This window comes from Arachis duranensis, chromosome 4, assembly GCF_000817695.3.
Source record: "Arachis duranensis cultivar V14167 chromosome 4, aradu.V14167.gnm2.J7QH, whole genome shotgun sequence".
Lineage (NCBI taxonomy): Eukaryota > Viridiplantae > Streptophyta > Magnoliopsida > Fabales > Fabaceae > Arachis > Arachis duranensis.
In genome coordinates, this window is record NC_029775.3 from 91,490,088 (window position 1) to 91,518,046 (window position 27,959).

Sequence of the window (27,959 nt, forward strand, 5' to 3'; positions counted from 1 at the left end):
GTAACTTGTTTTCTCTAATAAGAACTTCAAAAATGATATATTTTTGTCAAAATTGATGAAGATCTATCCTTTACAACAAAGTATGTGTTATATTCAATGAGTAGGGCTACAAGCCAAATTGACCACAATGAACACTCTAGCTGTAAAATCCGTTAATATAAAGATAATGGCATGAAGGAACAATAATATATGTAAGAATATAAAAGTCTTCATATATATTATACAATTTTACTGGCTGTAAATAAATTATTGTCACTACAAATTATTCCAAAAAAGTTTGCAACAAAGGAGTCTTCATTCTTCTGTGCATCAGCTAACTAAGCTAAAAATAATCACAAAATATTATGAGAATACACAAAAAATATATATAAACTCACCATCTCCCTTCGCCGAGAAGAAAGAAAACTCCAGCATCTGTCAGATGTGTCCAAGCTAGATAGCTGGATTTGACAAACATTTTATTTACAGTTAGATTATTTTTTTGATGTATGAAAATACTTTGATATTTGTATGAATACAAATGTTCAAATCATGCCATTAGTTTTACACGAATAGGTGTTGCATTGTCCCCATGTTCTGCATATCTGCAAGTGGAAACTATATCTTCGAATGGTTGCAACTCTGCCAACAGAGTGACTAATTTGAATGGTCAATTGGTCATATCAATAATGAAAATATGAAACATTCTAATATAAATATTTTTAGTAGTTAGAGAAGATTTATATCATCAATTAAGACTTCTGTGGGAACCTTCAAATTGATTTGCTGGGCATTCCATCCAGCTTCTTTCAACTTTTGAATGAAATCATCAAACCTGTCTTCCAATTGCATCAGGCTATTAGCAAGTTGATCGCAGACACTAACTTCGCCATCCCAGTTCTCGCTTAGCCAGAACATTTGCCACACACTTCGCAATACTGAGATGCTCATTGCTCCAACCTGAAACATGACTGTAACTTCACCAAACGAGGATTGACTTCCAATTAATTCTCAGGGTATGTTTGGTTCGGGTTGAAATTTTTATGGATGAGCTCTGCATATAAATTATACACAGCAAACTGTTCCATGAAAATTTCTACACTATCAATAACAATTTAGAGCAAACCTTGAAAGAAACATAGAACTCCAAACCTTCTTCTTGCTGGTTCACTATAAGAATATGTTTCTCATTTGCATATAATTTTAGAAGTTCCTTCACCTGCCCCATTTTAAGAAGAATAAGAATTATATGACTGTCTTATAGTTTTTATTTGAACAAGAAAGAATATAACCCTGAATCTATTTTTCTTTTCTTCATAAAACTGTGATTTGTGACACTAACAACAATAGGGTAACAAATATAATCCTGAATCTATTTTTCCATGTTTTTGGCTGCTGTTCATGTTCGATGGGTTATTGAGCTGCTGTTTCCGCTTCAAGAGTTCTCAATAATTGTCTGCTGCCCCTCATTTCAATTTCAAGTTCATTCTTGTGTTGCTGAGGGACTTTCCTCCCTTAGTTCCTGTCCAATAGTTTCAGTTTTTATGGAATTATGGGGAATCTTTCTCTCTTGCTCCTGAAGGAAAGCGTTTTGACTTGGTGCAGGAGGGAGAAAGAAAATTATATCGATTTAAGATAAGAGAAAGCATAGAAGGTTTCTTTGAGTCCCTGTTTTTGAATAAGGATGTTGTTGATTGGCTGCTGTCCATTATTCGAGAAGAAGTTCTATCATCAAATCCCTCCTTTTATAAGTGTTTCAAAGATGGAAGAAATTCATTTTCTGGTTTTCGTGTTCAAAACAAGAGAGGAAGGTTTCTTAGAATAACTGAATTCTTGGGTAGAGGTAAAAGAAGCTCAATTATTATTCCTGAAGATCTATCAAGAGAGGGATGGCATCAATTTGAACAAGCTCACATTGCCTTGGTCGATACGAAACCCTCTTAGGACATCCAAAAGAAACCTTCATATCACCCTTTTCCGTTCTCCAAGTTAGTTTTCCGGAAAACACCATTCTCAATGGTGGTTAAAAGAAGGGGTGGTAATGAGGATGTAGCTGAGTAGGAAGCCAAAGGAAAAACCAAAAAGCCTCGGAAATCCCTCTAAAATGGAAATTTCGTGTTACAATTTCTCCCAACAATAATAGGAAGGTGTTTTGGGTTCGAGAAGATGAAAAGAAATGCAGGAACATCATAAGGGATGTTTTATGCCATCCTCAATGGAACCTAAACCTATGTCTTCTCCAGGTTAAGGTAACAAAAATGTTATATCCTTTCTAGACTGGAACAGTCTAATGGAAATGTTTTCTCTAGGTTGGGAACACGAAATGTGTCATCAGGAAATAAAACTATTCTTCCTTCCTCAAAAACCAACAATCAAGAAAGAAGGCCAAACAAGTGTGGGTGCAACAAAATATGGGCAGATGATCGTGTTCCTCCCAATTTCGGAAAACCCCTCTTCATCTGTCCAACAGCATGGAGTGTCAACCCCTAATATTGATCGTGTTCCTCCCAATTTCGGACCTCCTTGTGCAGAAGATCAAAAAGGGAAGAAAATGGTAATAGCTAGTGAAGAGGTAGATGATGACAAGACTGTCTCTACAGATGTTTTCTCAAATATGGATTCCATGAATCTTTGGGAAGATGAAAATGGAAGATAAGGGACTGTTGATAGTCTCTCTCCAAGAAAAAAACTACAGTATAAGGAGGTTAAAGACAACTCCGAGGACAAGTTTTACAATGTCTCAGCTCTATTTTAGGAGAGTATCCCTTGTGTTTCTTCTGGCAAAATTGATGTTGGTCTTAATTCCATTAACACAGTTGACAGTTAGATTTTGGGTATGCACATTGCAGGGAGTGATAATATTCAACATGCCTCTTCAACACCTTCATCTTCTTTTATACCCTCTTCTTTACCTACTATACCCAATTCCTTAAATAATGATCCTTGTTTTTCAAAACCTTATTGAAATTCTTTCTTTTGTAAAAAATAAAATAAATTAACAGAAAAAACAGCAATAGTGATCTGATACCACAAAATGAGATCTTGTCACACCATCCATCTTTTCCAGGGGCAAGCCAAAAATAATCTTTGGCTTCATGAACTGTGACCAACATAATATATTTTCTTCCCTGTTGCAATCCACGCATCCTGAAATAAACCCATCTGACAAATTGAACATTTCTGTGAAGGAAAATAACACACACTAAAGCACTGAATTTGTCTGAATGTAACCTGGAACGATTGAGTGCAACACGTGTGATTTTACAAGTATGCGAGCACGCTTGAGGTTTATCTGTAAAAATAACAGAAGAATCATCAGAAATCACCTTATATGCATATAAATTTTCAGCTATTTGAGATAAAGCACTACATGCTTACAGTGTTAAACTGAAGGACTGAAAGAGATTCATAGCGTAGCCAAAGATGCAGAAGTCGCATACTCAACCATGTTAAAGAAATTACGGGATATGATTTTATAAGGCCAGGTGTATCCTGCAGTAAATAACCTGAAACGAATGTAACTTGCCAACTAATGGTATCTTGGTGTTGCCACAAAAATGAAAAATAAATAAATAAAAAGCCATCCTAAACATCTATGTACTTTACCAGTATTAATATGCCAAAAGCAAGGCCAACCAGCTGGGCAACCACTTCCCAAACCTCTTCCTGAGATATTTAAATAAACAATTATGAGGAAAACCCGACATTTTTCAGTTAGTCATAAAAATAGGTGCTACATAATAGGGGGTATAGAGAAGGTTGACAATGTGATTATAAACTATGAAACTGAGATCAGCCAACAACATTGCTTCAATATGGAGAGCAAAATGGGGAATTGTATTAATGGATATGATTATAAACAAGAATTAAGATAAGACTAGAGTTCATGAAAAGACATACCATTTAAGAAATTTTAAAACTATTATAATATATAATCATGGAACAAAGTACAATCAGAAACTAAGATCGTTACCATTATTAGAATGAGGGTATACCTTTGCTGCTACCTCCCCCAGATTTCCTGAGATCGCAAAGTGGTTTTGGATCACACGAAAGGAAGGATCCTTTAGTCCTCTTGCAACAGCCTGGTTCAATGCCAAACACTAAGAAACTATTGCTCATAAAGTATAGAGTTAGTGCTGCTATGATATTACTATCAATGAGGCAATTGTTTCCGAGTCTAAATTTGAAAATTTTTGAAATCTAAGCTTGTTTTGAATATACCCCAAACCAACACTCCTTGTTTTGAACTTGAAAGTTAATCTATTAGTCTTTTTATACTTTTACATTACAGATTGCTATGTTTGTCGAAAAGGGAGCAAGGAAGGATAAAAGGTTGCATTGCCATTTTTCACTCAGAATGTGATGAAGAAAGAGAAGGAAGTTAGAAAGATAATATAGGTCAGTCCAAGGAGTACAAAATGGCAGAGAATCAATACTCAAAAATTCAGTGACTTTATGCTTGTACATATAATTTATCCAAATAAAATAAATAAATAACGAAGCAAATTTCTATCAGCATGTCTATTATGTATTCCTTTCCTCCAAACAAACACAGAAAAGTTATCCATGTCATTATTCTTTCTAATCAACAACAAATAAGGGTGACAGATTTGTGCTATTTATTTTCTAATTTCCAATTTGTCATCCCCACTTCTCATATATCTCTTTTGAATAGGTTTGACCAATTTTGTATACAAATACCCTGTTGCATTTGGCAATTAAAGAGATTATCTTTCTTTTTTAATCCCAAAAATTTCGTGCATTCTTAGTTATTTTGGTCCAATTAGATAACACCAATTGGTATTGTGGCCTGGTTCTTGGTTCTTATTGCTCCACTCATTCTTATCACATTTATATGCAGTGATGTCTATAAAAAAACATAGCACTGAAATGTAATAAACTTGCATAGTGACGAACCTTTGTAAGATTTCCAAGAGAGGCCAAAGGAAGGAAATAGGCCGGATATAATTGGGTTGTCAGATCAAAAATGCTGCATGAGATTTCAGCAGTGAGGGTCTCTAAGCTAGGTTTCATTAGCATATGTCCACAAGAAAAAACAAGGAGTAGTACTCAGACCTTCCGGCACTGCCAATGAAGTCTGCATACATTCTCCATTGCTTTGGATCATCATCAAACAGATTTCCAAATCTTCCACCTGAGAAAGGTGGCAACAGTCAGTTAGTTGAAAGTAACATGTCAGCATATAATTTGCTGCTTCCTTTAACTTCATTCATGATTGCCAGACCAATGAATAATCTCCCAACAGCTCCAATGCCATCCTTCGTGACCCATCTAAAGATGAAAGCATAACATGCTATCAACCACATAAAAGTAAAACTAGCAAATAAATGATTGCATAAAAGGAATATCTATATGCAAGAGATGCTATGTTTGTATAAAAAGGTATAAGATCTAAAGTTTATGATTCACCTGATGGCAGCAGCAGAAGCAGCCGCCGTAGTTCCAGAGAAAGAGCCAATGCCAACAGCCTGCAAGTAAAGTAGAAAATTTGACTTGAAAGACAGAGTCTGCTTTGTTTATTTATTTATTTATTTATTTTTGTTTTTGAGACAAAAAGAAAGTTTGTTATGCAGAACATAAATTGCACGGCAATTTGCTGCACAACCACATAAAAACAGGAAGTAAATCTTCGTTGAACAAAATTTAAGGCATTAGTTATTAAAGGAGATGGCTTCCTTACGCCCATCAACATTTTTCAGAGAAAAAAAAAGCAGCAAAGTAAATCAAAATGAATTTTAAAATTTGGTGTTAAGCCACTGGCATGCATTATGCATATCGAGCATGAGCACTATTAGTCAGAATCAATAACGAAATGACACAAAGTAACCTAAAATATTAAACAAGTATTCATAATATAAAATCAGTGAGAAAAAAAAAAATCAGCAGCTTAAGATTGACATGCCTTTAGGAGACTTGAAGTAACTAGGGTGTGACAGATCCATCCAGTCACATTGGTAGGGAACTGCAACAACATGTAGTTCAAGTAATCATCCGAAACAGATCCTGCACTATGACCAAGTTATGTAAACAAAAAGTTTCCCTCCAACTTCACTTAATCACTGGACTAAAATATCAACAAGCTTCTACTAAAGTTTATAACATCAGCTTTCTACCCTTATGCAAATATCTACTAGCCTATTAGACAAGTCTCAAATCATTAAAAATTTATACAACTACCGGTGCCATCAAGTTTTGAAGCACTCCGAATAAACTATAAAAGAATATAAGAATGAGATTATATAAGTGAACATGTCAAAATCACAATGCTTATCCTACTTCCCTAAAGCTTAATATCTTAAAAGTTGATATCAAAACCACTAACTTCAGCTGATATCGTGGTTTATAGGAAAATAAGAGCAACAATAGCTTATGATATACAAATAAGAAATGAAATTTTTGTTAAATGAATCACCAGGAAAGCCAGCTGGTAGAACAAAATCCTTGATTATCTGTGGAAGCCACGATATTCTTCCATCAAAAGAATTCAAATCTTGGAACCTGTTTGTTGTAGAGCTATCCTCCTCAACAAGGATAGTTTGCAACTGTGAATCATCACCTAACACATATCTGCTCATAATAAGTGGGAAAATAATCAAATATGTAAAATGTACTTACCATAAGCTGTGAAGTTTGTTCATAAATTAAAAATAGGAAGAAGCCAAAGAACAAAACTTTATAGTTTAAAAGTAAAGAGTAAAAACCTCTTAGCAGTACCATTGCTATATCTCTCAACCAATATCACTTTAGATAAGCCTTCACCTCTGAAAAAATTAAAAACCACAACAAAATGAGAGGGGCAGTAAATAAATAATTTAAGAAAAATGGTTTGTTTAATTCAAGTGAACCCTTCAAAGTTAAACAATTGATCATAATTTAAGTAAATCAATTTTGAAACCAAAAAATGAAAAAGGAACCGACCCTTCATTATTAGCATGATTTTCATATTTGAGACTTGAATGCTTGGAAGAGCATTGGATTTGAGGGAAGTGATGATTTCTGCTTCTCTTAACCCTCTTCAATGAAGTATTGTTGAAGGAAGAACGCGATGTAGGGAATGAAATTCGCAATGTGTGAGACATTGAGTGGGGGGAAAATAGAATATGAAAACTGTAAAAATAGTTTCTTTCGCTTCTTCTTCTTCTTCTTCTTCTTCTTCTTATTCCTTCCCTTTTTCTTTTTATTTTATTTTAGTTATTTATTTATTTATTTGGTAAATGATGCTACTGAAATAGAAAGAGTTACACCATCATCATCCTTAGCAGAAACCTAAGGGCATGGTGAACACTGAACAAGAAATATGAATATTTTTTGTTTTATCCAAATATAAATAAATATGATAAAAAGAAATAGGAAACATCAACTGGCCCATATTTTTTTCTGTTTACGTCGTTTCAGTTAGGAAGCCCAAAATGAAAAAAATAAAACAAATTACTGGTAAATTTATCTCAAATAAATATATACGTGACGCCTGACGTATGGCGAATTGGTGATACCGTGATAGGGTTTATTAATAATAGTATGCTAATAAATAATAATCATCTTAATAATCAAAATCAGTAAAAATTTAAATACAATGTTTATTTTTAGAAAGTATTTATATATAACTTCTTTGTAAGAAATTAAGAAAATAATTAACAGGATCTATTATTTTTCATATAAAACAAAATTTAATGATTTTATATTTTATATGTTATGATTAAAAGTAACATCTTAATATAAATTTAATATTTAATATAATAAAACATTTACTCCATACTCATTAATTTTAAAAATAAGAAAGATTTATAATTTTTTATGTATTGATATGCTTGTATTTATTTATTCATTTAAAATATATTGTANTATATAGTATTGTATCTATGTCTATTAAAGTTCATTGATTTTTTTTTTGTCATATTATTTGATTTTTATTTAATAAAAGAATAAAGTGATAGTTACATCACTAATTAGTCTTAAAAATATATATATCAATTAAATCTTTTAAAATAATAAATAATAGACATATTATTTTTTTTGTTAATTTATTATGTAAAATTTAATGACAGTATTTATGTATACTGTTAATTACAATGACGTATCTATTATCACAAAGATAATTTTTAAAGTAAAACTTTAAATATTTTTTTAAAATTCGTAGTAAATAGGAAACAATTAATGTTTTGACGAGGGTTATGTGAAAATTTAGAAGATAACAAATATTTCATAATCTAAAACAAGATCTTTTCCATGTTTATATGTCAGCAACAATAGAATACATTCATGCAAATAATAAAATACATAGATAATTTTATTTTGTTGACACTAACGACGTAAAAGACATAATTAATATCTTTTTAAAAAATTAATTAATTTAAAGTGAAAATTTTTCAAAACCAAATTATCACTCTATTCTTAATAAAATTTAGTAGTTCATAAAAATTATATATATTTATATTTATTCAAACTATGTAAAATTATGAGTTTAGTTAACATGTATCTTAAAGACATATAATAAATTTATTATTAATAAAAAATTTAAATATTTTTATTTAATAAATACAAAATAAAAACATTAAAAATTAAATTTTTTAAATCTTTAATAAAATACATTTTAATTTTATAATCATAACATATGTCTTAAAAATACAAAATAGATAAATTTAAAATTTATTTAAACTCATTTTAAACCTAGTAACACTCCCTTGGCAGGAGGAATAAATCCTCTCAATTGTTAAAAAAAATTTGAGATTATAAAATGTGATCTCTAATTCTTCATTATTCTCACTCATATTTATTCTTAGTTCCAGTTATAAAATTAATGGTAAGAGATCATACTTTACTTCCTTAATTGTTAAAAAAATTGAGAGGATTCATTCTCCCTTGCAGAAACAGGACTGAGTTTTTTCTATATTATAAACGTATGTATGATATCCAATGATATTTGAGTGGTATTGTAATTTATTCTGCTATGGTCCTACTTTAATTTTTTGAAAGGAACAAAACGTCATCAACGTTTTGTGGGTGGATGAGTTTTTTTTAATTAAAAAAGTAAAATGGCATCGACAGATTGCATAATTTTTTTTAATTTAGCATGGACAAAACGTCAACGACGTATTGTATAAGAAATATTTTTTAATTTTACTATGTGCAAAACGTCAGCGAAGTATTGTATATTTATTTTTTTTAATTGACAGAAAGGGAAAACATCAGTGACGTTTTACTTGAAGACATGTTTTTAAATTATTTTTTGGTCAAAACGTCGTTCACGTATTGCAAAAAAAGTAAAAACGTGAATGATGTTTTGTGAAAATGGCAATGACGTTTTGTGCTAAGAGGAATAAAAAATAAAAAATTAACTATAAAAGAAGTTTTGGATTGTGCTAAAACGCAAAATTGGAGTATGAGAGTAAAGTTCTACATAGAAATGGAGTAATAAGAGTTTTGTTCTACAAAATGTTATCAATCTGAGAGAGTGAAAAAAGTTTGTGAATAAGTGTGATGAGTGTATAAAATGGAGGGTTATATTAGTTTAATAAATACAAAATAAATACATTAAAAATTTAATTTTTTATATCTTTAATAAAAAATTTTAACTTTATAATCATAACATATGTCTTAAAAATACAAAATAAATATATCCAAAATTTATTTAAACTCGTTTAAAATCCAGTAACACTCCCTTGGTAGGAGCAATAGATCGTCTCAAATGTTAAAAAAAAATTGAGATTGTAAAATGTGATCTCTAATTCTTCATTGTTCTCTCTCATATTTATTCTTAGTTCCACTTATAAAATTAATGGTAAGAGATCATACTTTATTCCCTTAATTGTTTAAAAAATTGAGAGGATTCATTCTCCCTTGCAGAAACAGGGCTGAGTTTTTTCTATATTATAAACGTATGTGTGATATCCAATGATATTTGAGTGGTATTGTAATTTATTCTGCTATGGCCCTGCTTCAATTTTTTGAAAGAAACAAAACGTCATCAACGTTTTGTGGGTGGGTGAGTTTTTTTTAATTAAAAAAGCAAAACGGCATCGACAGATTGCATAATTTTTTTTAATTTAGCATGGACAAAACGTCAGCAACGTATTGCATAAGAAATATTTTTTTTAATTTTACTATGTGCAAAACGTCAGCGACGTATTGTATATTTATTTTTTTTAATTGACAGAAAGGGAAAACGTCAGTGACGTTTTGCTTGAAGACATATTTTTAAATTATTTTTTGGTCAAAACGTCGTTCACGTATTGCAAAAAAAGTAAAAACGTGAATGATGTTTTGTGAAAATGGCAATGACGTTTTGTGCTAGGAGGAATAAAAAATAAAAAATTAATTATAAAAGAAGTTTTGGATTGTGCTAAAACGCAAAATTGGAGTATGAGAGTAAAGTTCTACATAAAAATAAAGTAATAAGAGTTTTGTTCTACAAAATGTTCTCAATCTGAGAGAGTGAAAAAAGTTTGTGAGTGAGTGTGATGAATGTATAAAATGGAGGGTTATATTAGTTTAATAAATACAAAATAAATACATTAAAAATTTAATTTTTATATCTTTAATAAAAAAATTTTAACTTTATAATCATAACATATGTCTTAAAAATACAAAATAGATATATCCAAAATTTATTTAAACTCGTTTAAAATCCGGTAACACTCCCTTGGTAGGAGCAATAGATCGTCTCAAATGTTAAAAAAAAATTGAGATTGTAAAATGTGATCTCTAATTCTTCATTGTTCTCTCTCATATTTATTCTTAGTTCCACTTATAAAATTAATGGTAAGAGATCATACTTTATTCCCTTAATTGTTTAAAAAATTGAGAGGATTCATTCTCCCTTGCAGAAACAGGGCTGAGTTTTTTCTATATTATAAACGTATGTGTGATATCCAATGATTTCTATATAATAAACGTATGTGTGTTATCCAATGATATTTGAGTGGTATTGTAATTTATTCTGCTATGGCCCTGCTTCAATTTTTTGAAAGAAACAAAACGTCATCAACGTTTTGTAGGTGGGTGAGTTTTTTTTAATTAAAAAAGCAAAACGGCATCGACAGATTGCATAATTTTTTTTAATTTAGCATGGACAAAACGTCAGCAACGTATTGCATAAGAAATATTTTTTTAATTTTACTATGTGCAAAACGTCAGCGACGTATTGTATATTTATTTTTTTAATTGACAGAAAGGGAAAACGTCAGTGACGTTTTGCTTGAAGACATATTTTTAAATTATTTTTTGGTCAAAACATTATTCACGTATTGCAGAAAAAGTAAAAATGTGAATGATATTTTGTGAAAGTGTCAGCGACGTTTTGTGCTAAGAGGAATAAAAAATAAAAAATTAATTATAAAAGAAATTTTGGATTGTGCTAAAACGAAAATTTGGAGTATGAGAGTAAAGTTCTACATAAAAATAAAGTAATAAGAGTTTTGTTCTACAAAATGTTCTCAATCTGAGAGAGTGAAAAAAGTTTGTGAGTGAGTGTGATGAGTGTATAAAATGGAGGGTTATATTAGTTTAATAAATACAAAATAAATACATTAAAAATTTAAATTTTTATATCTTTAATAAAAAAATTAACTTTAAAATCATAACATATGTCTTAAAAATACAAAATAGATATATCCAAAATTTATTTAAACTCATTTAAAACCCGGTAACACTCCCTTGGCAGGAGAAATAGATTGTCTCAAATGTTAAAAAAAATTTGAGATTGTAAAATGTGATCTCTAATTCTTCATTGTTCCCTCTCATATTTATTCTTAGTTCCACTTATAAAATTAATGGTAAGATATCATACTTTATTTCCTTAATTGTTTAAAAAATTGAGAGGATTCATTCTCCCTTGCAGAAACAGGGCTGAGTTTTTTCAATATTATAAATATATGTGTGATATCAAATGATATTTGAGTGGTATTGTAATTTATTCTGCTATAGCCCTGCTTCAATTTTTTGAAAGGAACAAAACGTCATCAACGTTTTGTGGGTGGGTGAGTTTTTTTTAATTAAAAAAGCAAAATGGCGTCGACAGATTGCATAAAATTTATTTTAATTTAGAATGGACAAAACGTCAGCGACATATTGTATAAGAAATATTTTTTTTTAATTTTATTATTTGCAAAATGTCAGCAACGTATTGTATATTTATTTTTTTTAATTGACAGAAAGGAAAAACGTCAGTGATGTTTTGCTTGAAGACATGTTTTTAAATTATTTTTCGGTCAAAACATCGTTCACGTATTGCAGAAAAAGTAAAAACGTGAATGATATGAAATTGTCAGCGACGTTTTGTGCTAGGAGGAATAAAAAATAAAAAATTAATTATAAAAGAAGTTTTGGATTGTGCTAAAACGCAAAATTGGAGTATGAGAGTAAAGTTCTACATAAAAATAGAGTAATAAGAGTTTTGTTCTACAAAATGTTCTCAATATGAGAGAGTGAAAAAAGTTTGTGAGTGAGTGTGATGAGTGTATAAAATGGAGGGCTATATTAGTTTAATAAATACAAAATAAATACATTAAAAATTTAATTTTTCATATCTTTAATAAAAAAATTTTAACTTTATAATAATAACGTATGTTTTAAAAATACAAAATAGATAAATCCTAAATTTATTTAAACTCATTTTAAACCTGGTAACACTCCCTTGGCAGGAGGAATAGATCCTCTCAATTGTTAAAAAAAATTGAAATTTTAATATAATGTGATCTCTAATTCTTCATTGTTCTCTCTCATATTTATTCTTAGTTCCACTTATAAAATTAATGGTAAGAGATGATACTTTACTCCCTTAATTGTTAAAAAAATTGAGAGGATTCATTCTCCCTTGCAGAAATAGGGCTGAGTTTTTTCTATATAATAAACATATGTATGTTATCCAATGATATTTGAGTGGTATTGTAATTTACTCTGCTATGGCCCTGCTTCAATTTTTTAAAAGGAACAAAACGTCATCAACGTTTTGTGGGTGGGTGAGTTTTTTTTAATTAAAAAAGAAAAATGGCGTCGACAGATTGCATAAAATTTATTTTAATTTAGCATGGACAAAACGTCAGCGACGTATTGTATAAGAAATATTTTTTTAATTTTACTATGTGCAAAACGTCAGCGACGCATTGTATATTTATTTTTTTTAATTGACAGAAAGGAAAAACGTCAGTGATGTTTTGCTTGAAGACATGTTTTTAAATTATTTTTCGGTCAAAACATCATTCACGTATTGCAGAAAATGTAAAAACGTGAATGATATTTTGTGAAAATGTCAGCGACGTTTTGTGCTAGGAGGAATAAAAAATAAAAAATTAATTATAAAAGAAGTTTTGGATTGTGCTAAAACGCAAAATTGGAGTATGAGAGTAAAGTTCTACATAAAAATAGAGTAATAAGAGTTTTGTTCTACAAAATATTCTCAATATGAGAGAGTGAAAAAAGTTTGTGAGTGAGTGTGATGAGTGTATAAAATGGAGGGTTATATTAGTTTAATAAATACAAAATAAATACATTAAAAATTTAATTTTTCATATCTTTAATAAAAAAATTTTAACTTTATAATAATAACATACGTCTTAAAAATACAAAATAGATAAATCCAAAATTTATTTAAACTCGTTTTAAACCTGGTAACACTCCCTTGGCAAGAGGAATAGATCCTCTCAATTATTAAAAAAAATTGAAATTGTAAATAATGTGATCTCTAATTCTTCATTGTTCTCTCTCATATTTATTCTTAGTTCTACTTATAAAATTAATGGTAAGAGATCATACTTTACTCCCTTAATTGTTAAAAAAATTGAGAGGATTCATTCTCCTTTGCAGAAATAGGGCTGAATTTTTTCTATATAATAAACGTATGTGTGTTATCCAATGATATTTGAGTGGTATTGTAATTTACTCTGCTATGGCCCTGCTTCAATTTTTTGAAAGAAACAAAACGTCATCAATGTTTTGTGGGTGGTGAGTTTTTTTTTTAATTAAAAAAGCAAAATGGCGTCGACAGATTGCATATTTTTTTTTAATTCAGCACGGATAAAACGTCAGCGACGTATTGTATAAAAAAGTATTTTTTTTAATTTTACTATGTGCAAAACGTCAGCGACATATTGTATATTTATTTTTTAATTGACATAAAGGAAAAACGTCAGTGATATTTTGCTTGAAGACATGTTTTTAAATTATTTTTCGGTCAAAACGTCGTTCACGTATTGCAGAAAAAGTAAAAACGTGAATGATATTTTGTGAAAATGTCAGCGACGTTTTGTGCTAGGAGGAATAAAAAATATAAAATTAACTATAAAAGAAGTTTTGGATTGTGCTAAAACGCAAAATTGGAGTATGAGAGTAAAGTTCTACATAAAAATAAAGTAATAAGAGTTTTGTTCTACAAAATATTCTCAAGCTGAGAGAGTGAAAAAATTTTGTGAGTGAGTATGATGAGTGTATAAAATGGAGGGTTATATTAGTTTAATAAATACAAAATAAATACATTAAAATTTTAATTTTTTATATCTTTAATAAAAAAATTTTAACTTTATAATAATATCATTTGTCTTAAAAATACAAAATAGATAAATCCAAAATTTATTTAAACTCATTTTAAACCTGGTAACACTCCCTTGGCAGGAGGAATAGATCCTCTCAATTGTTAAAAAATATTGAGATTGTAAAATGTGATCTCTAATTCTTCATTTTTCTCTCTCATATTTATTCTTAGTTCTAGTTATAAAATTAATGGTAAGAGATCATACTTTACTCCCTTAATTATTAAAAAAAATGAGAGGATTCATTCTCCCTTACAGAAACAGGGCTGGGTTTTTTTTATATTATAAATGTATGTGTGATATCCAATGATATTTGAATGGTATTGTAATTTACTCTACTATGGCCCTGCTTCAATTTTTCGAAAGGAACAAAATGTCATCAACGTTTTGTGGGTCAGTGAGGTTTTTTTAATTAAAAAAAAAAGCAAAATGGCATCGACATATTGCATAATTTTTTTTAATTTAGCATGGACAAAACGTCAGCGACATATTGTATAAGAAATATTTTTTAATTTTACTATATGCAAAACGTCATCGACATATTGTATATTTATTTTTTTTTAATTGACAAAAAGAGAAAACGTCAATGACATTTTGCTTGAAGACATGTTTTTAAATTATTTTTCGGTCAAAACGTCGTTCACATATTGCAGAAAAAGTAAAAACGTGAATGACGTTTTGTGAAAATGTCAGCAACGTTTTGTGCTAAGAGGAATAAAAAATATAAAATTAACTATAAAAGAAGTTTTGGATTGTGCTAAAATGCAAAATTGGAGTATGAGAGTAAAGTTCAACATAGAAATGGAGTAATAAGAACTTTATTCTACAAAATGTTCTCAACTTGAGAGAGTGAAAAAAGTTTGTGAGTGAGTGTGATGAGTGTATAAAATGGAGGGTTATATTAGTTTAAACATATTCTACAATGGTCAGATTTTATCTCACACACATGAAGGCGTGAACTTTTTTTGTGAGAATCTATGTGTTATTGTTGTTCCTCTTTCAATAACATATGAAGAATTTTAGAGTATACTTTCTCAAAGTGTAGATCATCAAGTGCAAAAGAGAGAGATAAATATTCTGTACAAGCAGCCTGTGCTAGTATTTGATGGTTTCGGCCAATTTCAAATAATGCATGTGACTGATGAAGCTAGTATGTAAAGAATATTTTTTACCTATCATCAAAATAGAGCACATGCCTCACTTATCGAGTTGTATGTTGAGTTCGAAGAAATCGATGATGTTGATTTTTCAGAATCCAACATAGACTGGGTGGGTTATAATATTGAAAGCGATGAAGAGTTTGAAGGTAATTATGAAGTTGTTGGTCTAACTAAAGATGTAGAGGAAGATGAGATAATGGTTGAAAGAAATGTGGCTGATGTTACAAATACATTAACCGGACAACATCCATGTAGAGAGCCATCTTTTATGCATCCTTTGAATCTTGATGCCATGCATGCACCAGAATTTCCTAAATACGTCAATACAGGTAATTTTGTTGTTGTTGTTGTTGTTCACTTTTTTAATGTTAGTAATATTATTATTTGTTTTGTTTTTATATTAGTATTTTTTTATTTTTATACTGTTATTACTATTTATTGTTGTCATTATTATTATTATTAATAGAATATTATTTAGATTTATTTTTGTTTTATTATTGGTGTAGCCCCAGCTGTTGTAGTTGATGGTGAATTCACCGTTGGAATGGAGTTTAACTCTAGAGAGGCTGTTATTGCATTAGTTAAAGAGTATACAATTCGAAGAGGAGTTGATTATAGGGTATATGAATCAGAACCAACAACATTCTATGCTAAATGCATACAGTACAGAACAACTTGTGATTGACTTATCAGAGTTAGTCTTATGAAAAGATAGTATTATTGGGTGATAAGGAGGTACAATGGTAGTCACACGTGCACTAAAAGTACCATATCTCAAGAGCATGCTAAACTGGACTCTAATACAATTGCAGAAGCGATAAAGCCATTAGTTGAAGCTAACCCGTCCATAAAGGTGAAATCTGTCATTGCTGAAGTGCAATTGAAGTTCACCTACATGATAAGTTATCACAAAGCATGGTTGGCCAAGCAAAAGGCAATTAAAAAATATTTGGTGGGTGAGAATATTCATATGAAGCTTTGTCCACATGGTTTAAAGCAATAGTTGCAAAAGAACCATCAGCAGTTGTTGAGTATGAAACTGCATATGGCAATCAAGGGGATGAGTTAGTTGAAGATCTCTGGATTCTGACACGAATCTTCTAGGCTTTCTACATGTGCATTAAAGCATTTAGAAGTTGCAACCAGTGGTCCAGATTGACGACACACATTTGTATGGAAAGTATAAATGAGCTCTTTTGGTTGCAGTATCACAAGATGGCAATGGAAATGTCGTGCCTCTTGCATTTGCCCTAGTCGAAGGTGAGACTGTCGATGTCTGGCACTTTTTTCTTAACCATTTACAAACACATGTAGTTAATCAGGATGGTGTTGTGATAAACCGCTATTTTACGGTTTATTTTGTATTGAATTGAGTGGATTTTATCCATTATTCTCACACTTATGCATATAATTCGCATGTTTTACATTTTCCTTCCTAATTTTGTGCTATGATTGAAAACATGCTTCTTTGGCCTTAAATTTGATAATTTTAATTCTCACTTATTACCATTTGATGTCGTGATATGTGTGTTCAGTGTTTTTAGGTTTTATAGGGCAGGAATGACTTAGAGGATGGACAGGAAGCATGCAAAAGTGGAAGGAATACAAGAAAATGATGTTTTGGGAAGCTGGCAACGACGCGCACGCATGGACGACGCGTACGCGTGACCAGCATATCAGGCAAGCGACGCGTACGGGTGAATGACGCGTACGCGTGACAAAGTGTCACGTGCTGCAGAAATTAAAATTCGTTGGGGGCAATTTCTGGGCTATTTTTGGCTCAGTTTTAAACCCGAAAATACAGATTAGAGGCTGCAGAGTGGAGCTGGAAGGGGGGGAATCCATCATTCACACTTCATTCACACAATCTTAGGTTTTAGATGTAGTTTTCTAGAGAGAGAGGCTCTCTCCTCTCTCTAGGTGTTAGGGTTTTTAGTCTTGTTCCTTCTCACTTTCAAAATTCTACCTTACTTTAATTTAGTTTTCTCTTACTTTTATTTGTTCTAACACTTTAGTTTTTTACTTCTCTAATTGATTCCTTTATTTTGCTAATTTAGTTTATGAGTGCATGTGTTACTCTCAATTTTCATTAATGCAATTTATGTTTCACATTTCTTATTGTTCAATTGCTTTGTTATTGTTATTTCTTTGCTTTGGTTAGTTTTAGATTTTTCTATATCTCGTTAGTTTTCTATGTTTTTATGTTATGCCTTCCAAGTATTTGATAAAATGTTTGGTTGGATTTTAAATTAGATTTTTATGCTCTTGGCTTTGGTTGATTAATTAGAGACTCTTGAGTTATCAAAATTCTTATGTGGATTGGTGATTGAAGATTGTCGGTTAGCTTGAACTTCACCAAGGCTAGTCTCTCACTATGCGTTGACTAGGACTTGTGAACTCAAGTTGATTGTATACACTTGACTTTCCTTCATTAGTTAGAGGTTAACTAAGTGAAGGCAATCTACAATTACCATTACAATTGACAATGATAATTAGGATAGGACTTCTAATTCTCATTCCTTGTTAAGAGCTTACTTAGTTACTAGTTTACTTTCTTGCCATTTTACTTTCTTGTTTCTTATTTCAAAAACCCAAAAATATACCTTTCCATAACTAATAATAACTACACTTTCCTGTAATTCCTTGAGAGACGACCCAAGGTTTAAATACTTTGGTTAATTTTATTGGGTTTGTATTTATGACAAACAATTTAAATATTGATTGAGGTCTGATTATCGGTTTAGAAATATACTTGTAACGTGATTATTTTTGTAAAAATCTTTACCGACATTTTTCCTCCATCATGTTGCCTTTATCTCTGATCGACACGAGTCAATTATCTCAGCTGTAGGTCGTAGTAATGGAACATGGAAATATCCGAGAGCTATTCACATGTTTTGCATCCAACACATAGCATCCAACTTTTTGCGGAGTTTCAAGGCACCACTCCTGCAGAAGCTAATTGTCAACATGGCTATTCTAAAATAATGTGTGAATTCAATATGCGTTACTAGAGATTATGTGAGAGGAGAGAGGCTTACAAGTAGTGTCTAGACCGGATCCTTCGATAGCAGTATGTCTTGGCATATGATGGTCGACATCGTTGGGGCCATATGACAACTAAGCTAGTGGAGTGCATTAATGGAGCATTGAAAGGGGCACGCAATCTTCCGGTCACAACCCTTGTTAAAGCAAATTTTTACAGGCTAAATGCGTTGTTCACAAGGAAGAGAGATGAGGCTGAGGCTTGTATAAGTGCAGGACAACTATTCTCTGAATATACAACTCAGAAAATTCTATCAAATTAGCGCTCAGCAGGGAACATCCAAATTAACTTATTTGATAGGCAGAACAAGATCTTTGAAGTGCACGAGATGCCTAGTGGTTTGGAGTTTGCAGTAAATTTGTGCCTTCAGCATTATGATTGTGGTTTGAGTTTCAGGCGGATCAAATTCCGTGTCGCCATGTGTTTGCCTGCTGTGCAAACTAGCGCTTGGATTGGAAATAGTATGTGCACGAAGTTTACACGATTGAAGAGATTCGAAAGGTATATAAAACCCAATTCAGGCCGCTAGGAAACCCAACAACATGGCCTGTGCATCATGGACCAAGACTAGTACCCAATTTCCACCTCAAGCGAATGGTTAAAGGTCTTCCTAAAAAAATTCGTTTCTTTAATGAGATGGATATTCATAATCTACGTGGTCCTAGGCATTGTAGGTTTTGTGGCGGTGAAGGTCAAAGTCGAAGTAGATGCCTGCGTCGTGGTAATGCCAGTGCTAGTGGATCGACTCCAAATTCGTAGTCTGTGGTGTTAGTTGTTTCCATTTATTTAGTATAATATTCAGTTGTAGTTTGTGATCTCAATCATTTCTGTTATTTTATATAGTATTATGTTCAATCGTAGTTTGTATTTTAAATGTATCTAACATTTTATCTAGCCTAATTGTTAACATTAATAATTTTGTTTTTTTTAATTAAAAAACATTCCAAAATAAAGCCAAAACTAATATATCCTAAAAATTAGTAATAATAAAAGTAACGTAACTATAATCAATTCTATTTTCTAATAATAGTTCAGATTTAATTAGAAGATATTTTAACCAAAACTAACATCACTAAAAACATAAATTAATAATAATTAAAATTAATGTTTTATGTAAAATACAAAAATTAAAATAATTATTAAATAATTCTATTTTTAATATTTTTATAATAATTCAAATTTAATTAAATATTTTAAACAAAACTAAAATATAAATTAATAATTATTGAAACTAATGTTTTATGTAAATTAAAAACATTTCTAAAAAATATTAACTAATTCTTTTTTAATTCCATTTTTTTAATTAATAAAATTATAAATAAATTATAAAATAAAAAAGTTCTTAAAAAAAACCAAACATTAATAATAATCAATTATTAATGTATAAATAATTTTGTTTTTGAAAATAGTTATTTTAAATAGCATTAACCTAACGTTTACACTAACACTAAGTCACTAACAATAATTAATTTACTAAAACTCATTCTACACTAACTAGCATCTATATTAATGCCGGTACTACTACTAATAATAATTAATTAATTTACTATTAATTAATAATAAAATAACCTAAAAAAATTAAAAAAATTATCCTATTTTTTAAAAATTTTTGTTCACACTGTAACACTTTCGGTTCAAAAAAATAAAATAAAAAGCAAAAACAATAACTAAGACATACAAATATTTACCTAAATGGCCTGATTTAGTCTATAATGCACAGACATTAACACGGATACGGAACACGACACGACACGGGACACGCTGACATTTGTAATGATATTTTGATATTTTATTGATATTAAAATATAAATTAAAATTTTTAATTATTTTTAATGTCTTATTTTAATTATCAAGTATTTAAAATATTTTTATTTTAATAAATAATAATATATACTATATCTAAATTTATTTTAAGAATATATGTTAAGAATAAGACTGGACACGCGAAAACGTGATGGTATTTAAGTGTGTCCAGGCATGTCCGGAGAAAAAATTTTTATTTTTTATTAAGACACGGTTGGACACGGCAGACACGCAGATCGGACGAGTGTCGGTGAGTGTCGTGTCCAAAATGTGTCCGACACGCAGACACGATAACTCAGCGAAGTGTCTGTGCTTCATAGGGTTTAGTTATAATGACTAGTAAAAGCCTGTTTAGGAAGTAGTAAAGCTACTTTTTTTGACTTTTTGAATTATGAAAAGTCACAATATGCGTGTTTGGCACCATTTTAAAAAATTTTATTTAACTTTTTGAAAAGTTAATTTACAGCTTTTTGAAGAAATAGAAATATATGACTTCTCTACTTCTCAATAAGTCATTCTACCACTTACTTAAAAAATTTAATTTTAAAACAAAAGAATCTACTTTCCTTTTTCTATGAAAAATACTGACCCTTCACTACCATTTTCACGTAAGGTCTGCTAGAAGCACTTGCCTTCCATCATAATTTCACCATCATTCTCACGCAATGTTCCAAACCTCACCATTTTCACGTAATGATTCATCTGATGGAAGTATTGATCCTCCACCACCATTTTCAGACAATATTGTATTTGAACAACCTACTGCATATATTCCTTCTAATTATTTTTTTTATCATTTTATCACTCTATTTTTTACTATTAAATTTGTATTTAACTGTGGTATGAAATTTCAGTTTTAGTTTTATTTTTTTATATGTGATTTTATAGTTTGCTATTATTTTCATAGTTAATTATAGCAAGTTCTTGACCTCAATAAAGGAGAAGAGAGTTCTAATAGGAGTAAAAAATAAAAAATAACAATAAAATATACATTGACACACATTTTATATTTATTTTTTATTTTCAGCTACCATATCATACACAATATTAGTGATTAAGTTATGTAAAGTCAACATTTAATATTGAAAAATATTTGTTATCATTGTTATTTTAATATTCATTCTCTTCTATAAAATTTTTTTTTTAAGTTATTTATCAAAACGCTACAACTTTAAAATAAGTATTTTTATAACTAAAAATCCAAAAATAAAATAATTTATTTATAAACTATTATTAATAAAAATTTTTATGTTTTAAACTTTTTTTTAAAACAACTTATTTAAATTATTTATTTAAATTAGACCTAAATATAGGTGCTGCCATGTTTCTTAACTTTGGTAGGTTTGCTTGTTTTTGGTGGGATAAGAATAATAATAATAGAAAAGAGCGTTTCGTGGAACTGGAAATAAAAATAAGAAAAGATAGAAAAGAGAAGATGATTAGCAAAGTAAAAAAATTTCATGCTTAAAAAAGAGAATCTATCAGCCACGTGTAAACCATATATAAAAAACATTATTGAAATTTTGTGCAAATTACCGTCAATATTTTGTTGAAAAAGATAATGACATAGATAAAAAAAACAGCAATAATATTTTCCTATAGTAATCAGAGATTCCCACAATAATATTAAACATAATTTTTTAGATATTTTGGTGAATTACACCAATTTGAACCAATATTAAAAATAAAAAGCTCCAGAAACAGTGCCCATTGACCGTATATTTTACTGTCTGAATGATCAATGATGCGATGTCATTGATCAAGTTGTTAGTTTTTAGTTTTTACTCTTAAATAGTCATGATGGAAGAAAAAGTCTGTACAACAACATGTCATAAATGCTGACCCCAAAAAAGTTGCATACATTGAATTTGACGTTTGCAGTTTTGCCTGCCTGCATTAGCGCAATTTGATCGCGATGTTGGGATGCATAAATGCATTGCCGTATGTCGTCTCATGTACATGATATTATTTGAGGGTTTCCAATATTAAGGGGAAGCTAATTAGAAAAGGTACCAGATTAAAATTTATTTCAATATTATTTATTTATATATCTGATTATTGTGTAATAACTAATTTATGTTTCGATCATTTAATTCAAAAGTGGTTTCAAATTAATCTAATTTGTGTAGACTGTATAAGAAAAATCATTCTTGTATAATAAAATAACTTTAACTAATATGTATTTTTGGCCGTGTTTGTTACTAAGATATTGATAGAGACATTGTGTAACACTGAAATAGTGTATTTCGTATTCATTTTCATGGGAAAGACATAGAGATACTAACAAAAAACACAACTTATTTTTTTTATTATTTTTGTTAATTTTTTTATTATTATATTTTTTTCTCAAATTTTTTAAATAAAAAAATAATAATAAATTAAATTTTCATAATTTATCATAGTTTATCACCAAATAAAATATAAAAACACAATTTTATATCCTTATCCTTTTTGCCTTATTTTCAGTGTCTTATTTTATCATCTTCTTAAAAACAAACGCAACTTTAAAAACATATAAATTAAAATTATTAATAAAAATTTTTTATAAACAAATATAAAATTAAGTTTTCAACGTATTTAATTATTGTACATTTATAAAAATAAAAAATTTAAAATTTTTTATTAGAGACAATCTTTACATGTGTTCTTATAATATATAATAGCTTAAATTCTAATAAAATAATAAAAAATAGATATAGAATAGTTATTTTTATTCTCTAATAATCATATCACTAGGTTTTAAAAATCAAATTAATCATTACATTAACAAAGTTAGAAGTTTAAATATTTAATTGAAGTTAAAAAAATATAATAAGTTAATATATTTTTATACGATATATTCCTAAAAATAATTGTTTTAAAAATTAATTTTTTAATAAAAAAATAGACCGACTTAACCGTTAACTATTTTTACCAATTTTTTACAATTGCTTTTTGAGTTTTACGGAAACAACCAAGTGATTGATTTTCAGTTAACTTGAGTGATCTATCAATTCGTTTGGTTCCCAAAACAATGATAAATATGATCAATTCTATACAAAAACATAATCTATGATTATGAAAAGAATAAAAAGATTTTTAATTTGAAATAACATTTTTAAAAGAAAAAAAAGATCTATCATATTGTCCCAAGAGCAATAATGTGAAAGAATATGAATTTATAGGATCGGGACACTATGTAGTGCAGATCTCCTTGTTTGTTTTTTTTTTAAGTCGATGGATTGGACAACCCCCAATTCTAGGTTACACACCACACCCATATACAAATGATATCCTCTTTTTTTAATCAAGTTTGCACTATATGAGGCTTGAACCCAAGACCTCTTGGTAAGAAAGAAGACCATATGCCACTTGAGCTAAGGCTCATTAGCATGTTCTGTGTTGGCATGTTCATAGGAGTAGGGGTGACAAGCAGGAAAGCCCACTCCGTCCTACCAAAAGTTCGTCTTTTAGTGGGTTGGGCTGCTCCGTCCTATCTAACTGCGGGTTGACGGGCTAAGTTCATTAAAATATTTTTTTATTATTAACTACTAAATACTATATATAATTTCACAACCATATTAATAAATTTAAATTTATTAAAAACATAAAAAAAATTATATTTTTTATATTCACAAACATGAAAGTCTTTGTAATAGTAAATATCTAATAAATATAATTATAAACCAAATTTTTATCCAAAACATAATTATAAATATTGTCTCCAAAGAAAAATAAACACAATCCAAGACATAATTATAAATATTGCCTCTAAAACAACATAAACATAATCCAAAACACTCAATTTTCATCTTTATACTCTTGTAAGTTGGGTTGTGGAAAGTTGGATTTTAGCAAAAAATTGCAAAAATACCCCTTTTGTAAAAAAAAAACTAAGCCCGTCGAGAAAGTCCGCCCCGCCCCACCCCGCCAAGACCCGCAGTTTAAGCGGTGCAGGTTGTAGTGGAGGCCTAGCACAGATGGCATACCTATATGCCTCTTACAAACTGCACCCGAGTTGAAATCCCAGTTGAGTCTGGATGTTGTTTAATGTGGTTTAATTGGTTCAATCGTAGTCTAATCGAAAAAATCGTTTTATATAAAATAATAAATAAATTATAAATAAATACCTCTAAAATATAATAATAGTCTAATATAAATTTTAAAATGTCTTCCAAATATAAAATACTACATCAATCAAAATCTAATATAACATTTGATTTCATAATTATTAACAATTTATCATTCATTAGTCATTATATTACTATTGAACTCATTAAAATAGTTACAAAAAAATTTTGAATTAACCAAACCAATAACAAATATTTGATCATATACTTAACTAGTTAATTGAGTTAATTCAATTCATCTATTATTTCATTGAATTAAAAACAATGAGCACAAAAGATACAACAATATAGTAAAATTCAGAGTAGAAAAGAACGAGTACAACAACAGTGAACAAAGCTAATTAATAATTATTCAAAGTGATTTTTGAACAAAATATTCATCAGGCTCTATAAGAGAGGGAATAAAACCCATTTCATTAGGCTCCTGAAAAGGGGAGCTGACAAAATCATATAGTTTCTCTGTCAATATAGTACACAAACACAAAAGTTAAAACACTTAAAAGACAGAAGTTATATGCACAAATATTTAATCAATAATCAATAGTCAGTAAATCAAAATAATAAAATCACAACATAAAACAATAGTACAGTAGAATCAGAGCTAACCAATAATCAAATAATCGTTCAACAAAATTTAAAAGCACAAGAAATATCTAAAAATAAAAAGCCAACATTAAATAAAGTTTGTCATCAATCATCAAAATTTGCAAAAACTCAATCTAAGAATAATTAAATCATAAACCAATGAATTATTAAGAAATTAAGAGAGTCACAAACTCACAATTTAAGCATAATTAAATAATAAAACAGTAAAAAACAAAATAGCACCTCAATAGCAATCGCACATCACTACAAAAAAAATCACAAAACAGTAAACACAAAAGCACATCAATAGTAGCAGCAGCACATCACTATAAAAAATAATTCACAAAATAGTAAACAAAAACAAATTCATCACCAGCAGGCAGCAACACAGCACAACCCAAAAAAGTCACAAAACCGTAGTGGAGAGCTAATCAATAATCATTAATCAGATAATCATTCAATAAAAACACAAAATATTCAATAATCATTAAATGATTTCTGAACAAAGCATAAAAAATAAGAAAATGAAGCACAAGTGAGCTTTGAGTCAATGACCTTCGATCGCAGAGGAGGACAAATAACGACGACAAGATGGCAGAAGTTCAAGGTCGTCTTCCTCGGCACAACGATGGCAGAGTTCTGCAACTAGTGCTCTGTGATGCGGTTAGCAGAACGGATTGGGGGTGGAAAGTGAAAAATAAAAAATTATTCAACAAAGTTCACGGTTCAGTTTCGTAACTTCAGTTCACAGTTCACAGAAAAAAATCACAAATCACAGTTTACAGCTCACAGAACTTCATAGAATCAAAAAATTATTCAATTATAGTTAAAGAAGAAATTACTTAGAAGCTAGAAGAAGCCTTCAACAGAGCGCAAGAGGGAAACACGGAGACAAGGCGCACCTTCGAACGGGCTTCGAATAGGACAGTGGTTGCGGTGGAACAGAGCTAGCATCGGCGGCGGCGTGGCTGCACGACGGAGGCTTGCAGTTCGCACGGTGGCTGTGTGATGGAAGGGAAGGAAGGTTGCGATGGCTGCTGCGCGATGGAGGGGAAGTGAGGGAGCAGGTGGTGGTTGTTCGAAGTTCCGATGGCGGCAGTAGCAGGCGATGGCTGGACGGACGACCAGGAGCTCGATGTGAGGAGCCCTGGATTGAGTGTGAGAGAGGCACTGAGGCAGAGGCACATTCTAGACGATGGAGTTTGGTTAGGGCTAGTTAGTGTGCAGCACAATGAAACAACGACGTTTGGTTCCTTACTAAAAAAACCAATTGGGTCACGGTTCGGTTTGACCAACCGATTTTTGGCCGGTTTGACGGTTCACTTACATTTTTTGAAATCAGCGGTTTTAACATTTTCCCTATCTATTTTTGCAGTAGTTTACGATTCAACTGGTTCGATTGGACGGTCCGAATCGATTTCCAGAATATTGAATTTCGATGCTCAAGTCAATAATAGTTTAAAAGGTATTAGGATTAGAGTTAGATGTGATATTTTAGACGGGTGTTAAATTCTATATTTTGTAATGTTTAAAGGAAAATTCTAGAAAGATTTGAAAAGATTTGTATGAGATATATGTAAAATTTTGTGTGGATATGATTCGGATTAGGTAGAAACTCAGGTGCAATCAACTTCATTTGAAATTAATAACTAAAAATCATTAGATAAAAATTTAGTCAAATTATTTAAATCATTTAACGATTTTCAACTATCAACTTCAGGTAAAGTTGACTATACCTGAATTTTCACCTTTAAATTATATCTTTTATGGTAGACATGCCCCAAAAGGGATATACTTAGGTCCGCCTATAACATGAGGCACAGTCTAGCGGCTAGTTTGTATCATTGCTTCCACTCGAAAGCCAATGTACTGATTTGGATTTTGAGTATCGTGTTTTGTGATAAAATTATATGCCAAAGTTCGTTGGTCTAAGTGCGAAAATTAGGAAAAGGGAAAAACTCATAAAAAGATCACTAGAGTTATCTTTCACATGAAAATGCAGGCTTAATAACAGACATATATGTCATATTGTTAAACTAATAAAAACAATTTTTTTTATAGACTAGTTCACGTTAATCTATCAAGACCAATCGATTTTTTTTCTTTGTATTGCAACTAAATCATTTCTTAAAGACAAACCCTTCTTTTTTGTTAAACTGTAATATAACGTATGTTAGCTGTTGAATTTGTATTTTTACGTGAAGTGTAACATCCTGGTCTTGCAACGAAATAATTTTTTACTAAAAATATAGTGAAATCTTGACCTAGTTTGAAGTGATAGAAAATTGATCTTTTGAGTCGTATCGACTGAAAATTTCAAAAGTTTGATTTATGCGGTTAGACTCAGTTTGATGAGTCAAACCCGAATATTGAAAAAAATAAATAATAATATAATATTATTATATTATTATTTTATCTAATTTAGTAAAATTAAGATAAATTCAATAATATAATAATCGAATTCAAAATTTATAGATACAAGTCAAGACCGGCACTTTGATGAGTTTAGCTATGTTAAAAAATTCTAATAAATCTTTCATAACCGAAATAGTTATGTTTTTAGTATTAAATATATTAGTAATTCATATGTTTACTTTAATAAAATAAATACATATGATCTAATATATCTAATTTTAATAATTATCTACTAAATAATATTTAAGTAATATAATCCATCCTTATAACCCCAATTTGCCACGACTTCATTTTATAAAGGCCACCTTCTACTTAT

At 29.9% G+C, this 27,959-nt stretch overlaps 1 protein-coding gene across 1 annotated transcript; it reads right to left on the reverse strand.

Annotated features, from left to right (window-relative positions):
- Positions 1 to 394: 394 nt before the first annotated feature.
- On the reverse strand, positions 395 to 7,280 carry LOC107484902 (protein root UVB sensitive 5). Its single transcript, XM_016105460.3, has 15 exons — positions 6,922 to 7,280; positions 6,705 to 6,764; positions 6,416 to 6,570; positions 5,906 to 6,006; positions 5,413 to 5,471; positions 5,228 to 5,274; positions 5,059 to 5,137; positions 4,900 to 4,972; positions 3,975 to 4,064; positions 3,586 to 3,645; positions 3,358 to 3,471; positions 3,211 to 3,271; positions 3,008 to 3,126; positions 1,106 to 1,198; positions 395 to 939 (listed from the first exon to the last, which is right to left on the reverse strand). Exons 1-15 carry the CDS (start codon positions 7,080 to 7,082, stop codon positions 709 to 711), a joined length of 1,503 nt encoding a protein of 500 aa, XP_015960946.1. The 5' UTR covers positions 7,083 to 7,280; the 3' UTR covers positions 395 to 708.
- Positions 7,281 to 27,959: the final 20,679 nt, after the last annotated feature.

What these genes read in the sequence shown, in the direction of transcription:
- LOC107484902 (XM_016105460.3), bottom strand. Translation starts at nt 7,082, where the DNA reads ATGTCTCACACATTGCGAATTTCATTCCCTACATCGCGTTCTTCCTTC. An exon ending in CTCTTGGAAATCTTACAAAG is followed by an intron (nt 4,065 to 4,899) that starts GTTCGTCACTAT and finishes GCATTGAACCAG; the next exon opens with GCTGTTGCAAGAGGACTAAA. An exon ending in CTTTTGGCATATTAATACTG is followed by an intron (nt 3,472 to 3,585) that starts GTAAAGTACATA and finishes TATTTACTGCAG; the next exon opens with GATACACCTGGCCTTATAAA.